Genomic DNA, 12244 nt, shown 5'->3' on the forward strand with positions numbered 1-12244 from the left:
GAAATAAGAAGAATACTCCTTCTTATTATAAGAATAATAGGGATGAGGAAGAATATGAAAAAGAAAAAGTGAAAGAAAGCTAGTGACGCAGTGAACAACGAATTGCAAGAGAGTACTCACGATCTTTACACACTAGCTGCTTCAAATGTCACAGGTCAAACTGTGATGAAACAAATTTCAATTCCAGAATGGCAACAATGTAGTTAGCGACAAAAGTCTAGCACATAATGATTATCACTGAGACAAAGTGTTTTCCAAGTGTATAATGGCAGGCCACCACTCACAAACGCCATTTCCCAAGCATACAATTTCGCCCACTTTCAACGAGATACTTGGAAACTACCAAAAACCTAGTTTGAACTCAGGAGAGATGATGCCAAGTGCACATTTCCGTTCTGACAGTATGCTCGGTTTCAGAAGAGGAACAGTCAAATAAAGAGAGGGAAAAGTAAAAAAATATACTTGGATGTGAAATATTTCTGGAGACTTGTGACATTGTAGTTGTGACAATCCATGAGAGCACTAGACTCGTATTTTATAAAAGTATCTCTCACATGCTGTGTGCGAGCTGCAGGAGAAAGTGTCGTCTATTTGCTTTTATGAAAGGGAATAAGATGTTGTACGGATTTAGTGGCAAAGATAAAATAGAAAATATTTCATTCTAGTGGAGATGACATTATTTGTAACGCGTTATTTCTGTGCTATGAGATTTTGTGAGTTTAAAAATGAGAGAAAGATTATAGAGGAGCTCTAGAATTAGTTTCATTTTACGAGTGAAAACTGTGTATATGAGAGGAAACATTCTATGAGAGTGTGGTCTGTTAAGAATGTTGGATGATGATAACATAACATATCATTCATCTGTTACTTCATCACTGGTGAATGGAATAGTTATAGAATAACTTCGTACCAGTGTTGTGTTGACTCTTAATAATACATTTGGTGATTGTTATTGCTATTTTGAGAGACTTGATACTTGTGCCGATCAAATCTTATTATATTAAAGCTTAAAAATATAAGTTTCAAAAATAGCCTCTCACAAGAAGATTCGCAAGTAACTATTGAGTTATTATGGGATGAATGTGATATGATATGATAAACTGGGATATTGTTCTATAGAAGGAATGTTTTGATCACTACTCCAGCAATACTTACATGACCAGATTCAGGCAGGATACAAAATTATTACATAATCGAAATGATACATCGAACACTACTGTCTCGGCAAAGTGCAGCAAATTTTTCGAAGAAGAAAACATTTATGGAGGATGCCTCTCGATGATGAATCATTGAGGAATGTTTCATTTCTAGCATCCAATACAACTTTATTGATCATGCAGTTGCAATTTTTTATTTTGAATCCGTTTTGTGATCTGGAATGGAAGGCAAAGCAATAAAATATTTAGCTCTAGAATGTGGACAAACATTATCGAAGGGTTTAAAATGAAATAGAAGCATTATATTCTTCCAAGAAAACTGTCTAAAAAATTGTTCAATAAATTATCACAAGAGCAAAGAATGAGCGAGAAAATATTCTTGTGCAGGAATTGACATTGTTATCAACTACAGTTCAAATGAAAATAGTTTTATAAATATCAGAGCAGAGAATGAACAATACTATGTTTTCATGCAGGAATTGACATCGTAATTTTGTAATCAACTACAGTCTAAAAAATAGACTATTTTATAAATTATTGAAGAAAAAAATGAGCAAGACAATAATGTTTTCCTGTGGGATTCACATTGTTATCAACTAACGCTCATGAAAGGAACTCATGAATCATATTAATAAACTGTGAAAGGTTAATGATACCGTAGCGAAAATATAAATAGGATGCCAAAAAATATTGTATAAATGATAACTGAAATTATTTGTTCTATATAAAGATTATCCAATGCACAAAAATCAAACACTATGAACATAATGAATATCATGAAATGCATGAAATCATAAATATTCAAGAGTTATTATGGTTCACAGTAATCTTACCTGCAGCGATTTGTAATCATTATGATGTCTTGGCACGCCAGAAGTCTGATGGGCGAATTTCACCACAGGGCAATCAGACAAAACAACTGGAGGAAATATTTATTGAGAATTCAAAATACTTAAGGAGCAAACTGACTAGATGGCTTAAACAGTAACAATCATAGTTTTTAGAGCACAAGCACAGTACAAACAATTATAATGCTCATCACTGAGTTTAACTGTACAAATTCGTTCGTTGATGATGAGCTCTCAGCATCTTGCAGCAGATTTTTGTTGTATTTACTGCTCGCTAGAACGAATGCTGATCCTGGTACGGCGCAGTTGGGCTGGAAAAAATAGAGAAGTACAAAATTATTTTTAGATGAGAAGCAACCCCGTGAAATGATATACGATATCGGAAGAGCTAGATCATGACCATGTAGGGGAAGAACTAAGTTCGTATAAAAACTATCATTGTTGGAGAAGTTTACTACTGAATACGCCATCTTCTCTCTATGACATTATTCACTCTATGATGGTGAATATCAGATAAGAAAATCATAGGCCCAGTAATTCAGAGCCTGCGCACGCACTGGCTATACATAGCTTCCAATGGTGAAGCCTCTCAAGCCTGTCATCTCTCACACAACCATTCTAATAATTATGTTTTATTGAGAGTACTGTATAAAAAGATAAAGTATAAATTTAATTGAGTAAGACATCATGTAATGAAGTGGGAATGAGCCTTTTGCATTTCACCGAGTGAGATAATGCTAAATAGGATAGCTGTATCTCCCATAATTTTTTTCGAAATTCAGTCATTGCTTGGATGATGAACATTACCAGAATTCCCAGTACATGAATAAAAATTCGGCGGAGCAACAGTCTTGGGCTCTGCCTGTTGGTCCTCCCCCAATCATGCTGATGAATTATTGTATAAATCATTGAATCAATGAATGAATTGATGAGCTACGAACATAATAATCTGTTTTCAATTGTTGATTTTTTTCAAAGCTAGTGCAATAGAATAAAAAGGATTAAACGTGAGATTTGTTCTAAGTATTTGAGCGATTAACAAAATAGAAACCAAACTGATAGAATATAAGAAGAAACCAAAGTTAATAGAAAGACTAACGTTGGGAAGAAACTACTATTACCCATCTTATAATCATCTATTACCTTTTTATAATCATATATGCGGTTCACTCTGATTACACTATTTAGCTTACCTCTCTGTTTTTACTAATCATACTGGGAGCGTTATCAGTCAATTTCAAAAAAGATCATTTTTTTATCTTCAAGAATATTCATTAATTTTTCGCCAATCACTACGTGCTACGAGTAAGTAGTTTTTAGGAAGAGGTACCTTACTCATTTATTCAAGATTCACTCAGTTGAAAAAAGTAGAGAATAATTAATACAGTGAATAATAGTGAAGAACAATTATGAATACTAAGTAATCAATTTCTAATTCCACCTTACAGGGCTCAGGCATCTCTGCCTGTTTCGAACCTCATATAAGGAAAAACTACTATAATTTTTCTGTATTTTGTGCTCACATCCATTCATCTTTTCCTTGTACGCCCTCGGTCTCTCTTCCCTTCTGGGTTGTAGTTGCGGACCATCAATTTTGATAACCTGTCTTCCGTCATTCTATTCACATGCTCAGATTCTATAATCTTATTCAATATAATCCATTCTATAATTTATTCTTAGATAATGTTTTGGAATAAACATTTATTTATTTATTTATTCTTAGATAATTATATTTTCTCGAATAATTGATACTCCACACTCACCCCGATAAGCAAACGCCGACATATTCAGGTTTTCACAGCGCTCCACATGCTCGCCGAGGCAAGCTATATAGGCGATGGCATGCGGAATGAAGGTCTGGTCGATGGTGCCGGAGAAGAGTGCCTTGGCGAGGGGCCCCTTGGCGAAGACAGGCACATCCTCGCCGCCGTGGGTGCTCCACTGACGCGGCACCGCCGCCTCGTGCAGAGCCTGCTGTGAGCTGCCGTTGAGGGGTGTCGCCCGGGGGCGCCGTGTAGCCGGGACCCGCCCCGTACAGCAGGGTTGAGTATGGGATGCCGTCCACATCCGATACTTGGCTGTCGGTGCCTGGTGCGACAAATTTATTGCTCATTTATTCATTCCTCAAAACTTTCAAAAGATACATCAATTATACACTGCGACAATAGAATAATGATAAGTTCCGTCTCTGTTTGAATGGTTCGTTTGATTTGTTTGATTGGTTGATCGGATGTGGAAGAGTTTTCACAATAACACTTTCCATACAGCACAACTAGATCCAATCGTCGAATTTACTTATCTGATTTATATCTATTTATTTAGAATGCTAATTGAAGTACTTTAATAATGTCTTGATAATAACAATATTGGTTGATTATCAATTAATCGTTATCTGAGTAGATTTTTGCCCACACCTGTCTCTATCAGAGTTCCCAGTGTCGCTCTGGGCCGGCTAAACTCAGTCGGCGACTGGGGAGGGCCGCGGCAGGGGACGGGAGTCTCGGTGGGGCGTCCGTCAACCACCCTCGCTCGGGTTGGGGGTTGAAACAGGGCTTGGAGTGCTTTGGAGGAATGTTTCCCTCTTTTAGGAAAGAGGGGCCGTGCTTTCGCACTGCCAAACAGGGTTGGTCGCGGAAAGAAGGGAACAGGAACCTTGCAGTGTTAGTCGTGAGAAAAGGGCTTCGTGTCGGGACTGAGTCCTAGTCCTCGGGCACCGGGTGTCTTCCCGGGGTCCGGGTTGGTTGCGGGGCCCTGGTAAAGGCTTTCCCTGGCCTTCCCAGAGGTCCTCTTGCGATCCCGCACTGGACCAGCGCGCTGCGGCGGCCAGCACTCTGGACTTTCCTAAGTCCTACTGGCCGGGCACTAGCTGTCCTCCTGGGGACCGGATCGTCCGCGGAGTTGCGGGAAAGGCTTTTCCTGGCCTTCCTAGACGTCCTCTTGCGATCCCGCACTGGACCAGCACGCTGCGGCGGCCAGCACTCTAGACTTTCCTAAGTCCTACTGGCCGGGCACTAGCTGTCCTCCTGGGGTCCGGATCGTCCGCGGAGTTGCGGGAAAGGCTTTTCCTAGCCTTCCTAGACGTCCTCTTGCGATCCCGCACTGGACCAGCACGCTGCGGCGGCCAGCACTCTAGACTCTCCTAAGTCCTACTGGCCGGGCACTAGCTGTCCTCCTGGGGACCGGATCGTCCGCGGAGTTGCGGGAAAGGCTTTTCCTGGCCTTCCTAGACGTCCTCTTGCGATCCCGCACTGGACCAGCACGCTGCGGCGGCCAGCACTCTAGACTTTCCTAAGTCCTACTGGCCGGGCACTAGCTGTCCTCCTGGGGTCCGGATCGTCCGCGGAGTTGCGGGAAAGGCTTTTCCTGGCCTTCCTAGACGTCCTCTTGCGATCCCGCACTGGACCAGCACGCTGCGGCGGCCAGCACTCTGGACTTTCCTAAGTCCTACTGGCCGGGCACTAGCTGTCCTCCTGGGGTCCGGATCGGCCGCGGAGTTGCGGGAAAGGCTTTTCCTAGCCTTCCTAGACGTCCTCTTGCGATCCCGCACTGGACCAGCACGCTGCGGCGGCCAGCACTCTAGACTCTCCTAAGTCCTACTGGCCGGGCACTAGCTGTCCTCCTGGGGTCCGGATCGGCCGCGGAGTTGCGGGAAAGGCTTTTCCTAGCCTTCCTAGACGTCCTCTTGCGATCCCGCACTGGACCAGCACGCTGCGGCGGCCAGCACTCTAGACTCTCCTAAGTCCTACTGGCCGGGCACTAGCTGTCCTCCTGGGGTCCGGATCGTCCGCGGAGTTGCGGGAAAGGCTTTTCCTGGCCTTCCTAGACGTCCTCTTGCGATCCCGCACTGGACCAGCACGCTGCGGCGGCCAGCACTCTAGACTTTCCTAAGTCCTACTGGCGGGCACTAGCTGTCCTCCTGGGGACCGGATCGTCCGCGGAGTTGCGGGAAAGGCTTTTCCTGGCCTTCCTAGACGTCCTCTTGCGATCCCGCACTGGACCAGCACGCTGCGGCGGCCAGCACTCTAGACTTTCCTAAGTCCTACTGGCCGGGCACTAGCTGTCCTCCTGGGGTCCGGATCGTCCGCGGAGTTGCGGGAAAGGCTTTTCCTAGCCTTCCTAGACGTCCTCTTGCGATCCCGCACTGGACCAGCACGCTGCGGCGGCCAGCACTCTAGACTCTCCTAAGTCCTACTGGCCGGGCACTAGCTGTCCTCCTGGGGACCGGATCGTCCGCGGAGTTGCGGGAAAGGCTTTTCCTGGCCTTCCTAGACGTCCTCTTGCGATCCCGCACTGGACCAGCACGCTGCGGCGGCCAGCACTCTAGACTTTCCTAAGTCCTACTGGCCGGGCACTAGCTGTCCTCCTGGGGTCCGGATCGTCCGCGGAGTTGCGGGAAAGGCTTTTCCTGGCCTTCCTAGACGTCCTCTTGCGATCCCGCACTGGACCAGCACGCTGCGGCGGCCAGCACTCTGGACTTTCCTAAGTCCTACTGGCCGGGCACTAGCTGTCCTCCTGGGGTCCGGATCGCCGCGGAGTTGCGGGAAAGGCTTTTCCTAGCCTTCCTAGACGTCCTCTTGCGATTCCGCACTAGACCAGCACGCTGCGGCGGCCAGCACTCTAGACTCTCCTAAGTCCTACTGGCCGGGCACTAGCTGTCCTCCTGGGGTCCGGATCGGCCGCGGAGTTGCGGGAAAGGCTTTTCCTAGCCTTCCTAGACGTCCTCTTGCGATCCCGCACTGGACCAGCACGCTGCGGCGGCCAGCACTCTAGACTCTCCTAAGTCCTACTGGCCGGGCACTAGCTGTCCTCCTGGGGTCCGGATCGTCCGCGGAGTTGCGGGAAGGGCTTTTCCTGGCCTTCCTAGACGTCCTCTCTCGCCTCGATGCCCCACTGGTGGCCTACCAATGGGGAGTCAGGTTTCGACCAAACCTGACATGTTGTCGTTGGTCGAAACTGGCAACCCGTCGTCCAAACAGGTTAAGTGTCGTTTAACACTCGCCCAAACGAGTGTAGAGCAGTGGAGTTCACTGTGTGAGAGGCTAATCGACTTCAGCCTCGACACAACTCCCGGTCGCTGAAGAAATCGGAGTTCACTTAGTACTGGTGTACTGTGACGTTGCTAGCTGCTCGCTGCTTCCTTCTCACCTCTCTCGACCGCTCGACTTGGCTCTCCGAACTCGACTGCCTCTTGCTGGCCTTTCTCGAGCCTCCCTCAGTGACCGAGAGGGAGGGGAGAGAGGATGCGCAGCAACGCTGAGCGGTAGGCCAGTGGCTGGCTTGAACGTTGACCCCTCAGATTCTATGAAAGATAGCCGAGCGTCGAATAAATGAGCCCTAAATTCAATGCCTTTCTCTAGTTACGATATACATCGTGACACACTGTTCCTACTAAGGGAAGGGGGGGGAAAAGAGAGGGGGAGGAGAGGGGGGGGTGAGGATGGAAGGGGTAAACGGCAGACAGAAGGTCCCAAATGCCTGAGTACATTCTGCCGCCTCTCCGCCGGTCAACATAGACCGAACATAAACTGGGCGCCAGGTTGGTTCCTCGCCAACCGGTGGTGATGCGTCGGCACCATCCGAAGAAATGAGCAAGCTACCCGGCCAGATCCTAGGCCTAGCTTCAGAGAAGATCTTGAAGATCTGCGCCGTGCTTTCGCACTGCGTTGAGACGCCGTGTTCGCACACTGCAAGAGACCGCCGTGTTTGCACACTGCAAGAGGCCGCCGTGCTTCCGCACTGCGATGGGGGACGCCGTGTTTAAACACTGCAAAAGGCCGCCGTGCTTCCGCACTGCGATGGGGGACGCCGTGCTTCCGCACTGCAAGAGACGCCGTGCTTTCGCACTGCAAAGGACCGCCGTGCTTCCGCACTGCAATGGGGGACGCCGTGTTTGCACACTGCAAGAGGCCGCCGTGCTTCCGCACTGCGATGGGGGACGCCGTGCTTTCGCACTGCAAGAGACGCCGTGCTTTCGCACTGCAAGAAACGCCGTGCTTTCGCACTGCAAAAATAAGGACGCGGTGCTTTCGCACTGCAAAAGGAATGCCGTGCTTTCGCACTGCCCGGGGCGCCGTGCTTCCGCACTGCCAGGAACACCATGCTTTCGCATCGCGAAAAGGACGCCGTGCTCCCGCACTGCAGAGTTGCCGTGTTTTCACACTGCCGAGGACGCCGTGCTTCCGCACTGCAGATGAGAGCGCCGTGCTCTCGCACTGCCAGGAAGGGCGGGTAACACAAAAAAAACGAGGTGAACACACCTCAGACAGGTTCTGAGAACCTAAGTAGCATTGCAAGGGAAACGCCGTGCTTCCGCACTGCAAAGAGTCGCCGTGCTCTCGCACTGCAAAAATAAGGACGCGGTGCTTTCGCACTGCCGAGTCGCCGTGCTTCCGCACTGCCCAGGACGCCGTGCTTCCGCACTGCAGGTGAGAGCGCCGTGCTTTCGCACTGCCGGGGAGCGCCGTGTCACACTTGCAGGACACTGCCAGGAAGTGTCGTGCTTCGCACTGTACATAAATGGACGCCGTGCTTTCGCACTGCCGAGTCGCCGTGTTTTCACACTGCAGAAGGACGCCGTGCTGTCGCACTGCAGGTAAGAGCGCCGTGCTCTCGCACTGCCAGGAGGGACAACACAGGGTACACAAAACACACAAAAACACAGAAACACAAAAACACAGAAACACAAAAACACAGAAACACACAAACACAGAAACAAATCGCCGGGCTTTCGCCCTGCGGGCCGTGCTTGCGCACTGCGTGCCGTGTTTTCACACTGCCGCGGTGTTCCCACACCGCGAAGGTGTGCGTCCGCGTAATGACAATCCAGACACTCACTGACCGATGTGTCATGCTTGCGCACGACGTTCGGACGAGCTCGCAATCTGGCTGCCGTGTTCCCACACTGCCTTGGTCAAGCTCGCGCACTACCTTTGCCGGCTTTCGCCCTGCGGGCCGGGCTTTCGCCCTGCATGCCGTGCTTGCGCACTGCGATGGGGGACGCCGTGCTTTCGCACTGCAAGAAGCGCCGTGCTTTCGCACTGCAAAAATAAGGACGCGGTGCTTTCGCACTGCCAAGGGAATGCCGTGCTTTCGCACTGCCCGGAGCGCCGTGCTTCCGCACTGCCAGGAACGCTATGCTTCCGCATCGCGAAAAGGACGCCGTGCTCCCGCACTGCAGAGTTGCCGTGTTTTCACACTGCCGGGGACGCCGTGCTTCCGCACTGCAGATGAGAGTCGCGGTGCTCTCGCACTGCCAGGAAGGGCGGGTAACACACAAAAAAAACGAGGTGAACAACACCTCAGACAGGTTCTGAGAACCTAAATAACATTGCAAGGGAAACGCCGTGCTTCCGCACTGCAATGAGTCGCCGTGCTCTCGCACTGCAAAAATAAGGACGCGGTGCTTTCGCACTGCCGAGTCGCCGTGTTTTCACACTGCCGGGGACGCCGTGCTTCCGCACTGCAGGTGAGAGCGCCGTGCTTTCGCACTGCCCGGGGCGCCGTGTTTCCACACTGCCGAGGACGCCGTGCTTCCGCACTGCAGGTGAGAGCGCCGTGCTTTCGCACTGCAAAAATAAGGACGCGGTGCTTTCGCACTGCCGAGTCGCCGTGTTTTCACACTGCAGAAGGACGCCGTGCTGTCGCACTGCAGGTAAGAGCGCCGTGCTCTCGCACTGCCAGGAGGGACAACACAGGGTACACAAAACACACAAAAACACAGAAACACAAAAACACAGAAACACAAAAACACAGAAACACAAAAACACAGAAACACAAAAACACAGAAACAAATCGCCGGGCTTTCGCCCTGCGGGCCGTGCTTGCGCACTGCGTGCCGTGTTTTCACACTGCCGCGGTGTTCCCACACCGCGAAGGTGTGCGTCCGCGTAATGACAATCCAGACACTCACTGACCGATGTGTCATGCTTGCGCACGACGTTCGGACGAGCTCGCAATCTGGCTGCCGTGTTCCCACACTGCCTTGGTCAAGCTCGCGCACTACCTTTGCCGGGCTTTCGCCCTGCGGGCCGGGCTTTCGCCCTGCATGCCGTGCTTGCGCACTGCGATGGGGGACGCCGTGCTTTCGCACTGCAAGAAGCGCCGTGCTTTCGCACTGCAAAAATAAGGACGCGGTGCTTTCGCACTGCCAAAGGAATGCCGTGCTTTCGCACTGCCCGGAGCGCCGTGCTTCCGCACTGCCAGGAACGCTATGCTTCCGCATCGCGAAAAGGACGCCGTGCTCCCGCACTGCAGAGTTGCCGTGTTTCCACACTGCCGGGGACGCCGTGCTTCCGCACTGCAGATGAGAGTCGCGGTGCTCTCGCACTGCCAGGAAGGGCGGGTAACACAAAAAACGAGGGTAACAACACCTCAGACAGGTTCTGAGAACCTAAATAACATTGCAAGGAAACGCCGTGCTTCCGCACTGCAATGAGTCGCCGTGCTCTCGCACTGCAAAAATAAGGACGCGGTGCTTGCGCACTGCAAAAGGAACGCCGTGCTTTCGCACTGCCGGGGCGCCGTGTTTCCACACTGCCAGGAACACCATGCTTTCGCATCGCGAAAAGGACGCCGTGCTCCCGCACTGCAGAGTTGCCGTGTTTCCACACTGCCGAGGACGCCGTGCTTCCGCACTGCAGATGAGAATCGCGGTGCTCTCGCACTGCCAGGAGGGGCGGGTAACACAAGAAACGAGGGTAACAACACCTCAGACAGGTTCTGAGAACCTAAATAACATTGCAAGGGAAACGCCGTGCTTCCGCACTGCAATGAGTCGCCGTGCTCTCGCACTGCAAAAATAAGGACGCGGTGCTTGCGCACTGCAAAAGGAACGCCGTGCTTTCGCACTGCCCGGCCGTGTTTTCACACTGCCTACGGTCCGTGACTACTCACCTACGGCTTGACCCAAGCCCGTTGACCGTCCGGGAGGCGCACTCGGATCCTCGGACGGCCGGCGCGAGGGCGCCTTCCGGGGCGGAAGGATTGGTGGGTGACCTTCCTCACCGTAGGCCGATCCCCAATGGTGATTAGGGCGAGGCCTCGTCCGCAGTCGGTGGTAGACAGGCGAACTGCCGGCGGCAATGATGAGTCTTCCTCTTCTTCCTCCGAGGAGAGTTCGAAGACCTCGGATTCGGCCGGGTGGACGGCAGCGGCGGGACGGGGAGGTGACGATGGCTGGCTGCTGATAACCGGGAAACAGCTGGGACCCCCTGGAAGTTCGCGGGGTTCGGTGGAGGCTGCTCCCCAAGCCTCAGTAAGTCCTCTTTCTCGTACCCAAACGGGGGTAGGGGCAGTCGGGGTCGCAGTTGTCGTTACGGCAGAAGGAGGGGTCGCGGGGCGGACAGCCTCCTCAGAGGTCCCGTATGCGGGTGAGATTGAGAAGCCCCCGCCTCCTCCCTCGAGTAAGGTGTCCTCATCCTCCGTGGGGACCTCCGGGACCTCCATAGGGGTATCAGCGACTGTAGAGGACGATGGCAGTGGAGTGTCGACACGAACTGGACTAAGAAGAGGTTGGTGAGCAGGCTGAGTCACCGTGACTACAATGTTGCGGTCGCGGCTCGTCCGCAGAGCTGGGAACTCCTCGAACAGCTCCCTGGAGGCAGCCTCTACCATGCTATCCACCGGCGGAGTCCGCTGCTGGAGGAGCCGGAGTAGCTGTTGACCTATAATACGCTCCGATTGCCACGGGTGAGGCCTTCCCGGTTGTGTTGGAAAACCTGCACCTCCCATCTGGTGACGCAGCGCATTCTCTTCACCTGGCAATATTTAGCCATGATGGCATGGATGGCTTCATGATCGTCTGCCGATGTCTTGTGGCCGGGGTCTAAGATGGTGGTAGTAGCCTCTTTCCTGTTCACCACTGCCAGGGCAATACCTCCCCCCGTATCAGAGGAAACCGAGGAGAGTGTCTCTCTTTAGGTTCCTCAACACCTCCCGAAGTCCTTCAGGGGTTCGGTTCGCGTGTCGGGTGCGCAACGCCTGAAAGGCGTGAACCTCGCCTTCTCTGTCACCGACAGCCGCTCCATTTCCCGCAGCACCTGATCTGTAAAGCAGGCCCGGAACGACGGCATTTTCTCCTCTTTTTTTTTAAAAAAAAAAGTGGTAGTTGAGAGGACTCGAAGGCGTAGACAGGGAGAAAAATAAGAGGTGGTGATGAGTGATGTTAAAAGAGAGCAGTTGGTGATGGCGTTGACCAGGTTTGGAGATAATAATAAAAAAACACAAGTCTCACAACTCCAG

The 12244-nt window shown here is 51.2% G+C and overlaps 1 protein-coding gene across 1 annotated transcript; it reads right to left on the reverse strand.

Moving 5' to 3' along the window:
• Positions 1–2077: 2077 nt before the first annotated feature.
• LOC120356689 (alkaline phosphatase, germ cell type-like) lies at positions 2078–4088 on the reverse strand. Its single transcript, XM_039445653.1, has 2 exons — positions 3770–4088; positions 2078–2316 (listed from the first exon to the last, which is right to left on the reverse strand). Exons 1-2 carry the CDS (start codon positions 4070–4072, stop codon positions 2158–2160), a joined length of 462 nt encoding a protein of 153 aa, XP_039301587.1. The 5' UTR covers positions 4073–4088; the 3' UTR covers positions 2078–2157.
• Positions 4089–12244: the final 8156 nt, after the last annotated feature.

This window comes from Nilaparvata lugens, unplaced genomic scaffold, assembly GCF_014356525.2.
Source record: "Nilaparvata lugens isolate BPH unplaced genomic scaffold, ASM1435652v1 scaffold7505, whole genome shotgun sequence".
Lineage (NCBI taxonomy): Eukaryota > Metazoa > Arthropoda > Insecta > Hemiptera > Delphacidae > Nilaparvata > Nilaparvata lugens.

Bases quoted from the DNA above. Each gene is read 5' to 3' on its own strand.
- LOC120356689 (XM_039445653.1), bottom strand. From the start codon at position 4,072: ATGTGGACGGCATCCCATACTCAACCCTGCTGTACGGGGCGGGTCCCG. The intron at 2,317-3,769 runs GGTGAGTGTGGA...TATTTTTTCCAG, and splicing joins TGTCGGCGTTTGCTTATCGG to CCCAACTGCGCCGTACCAGG.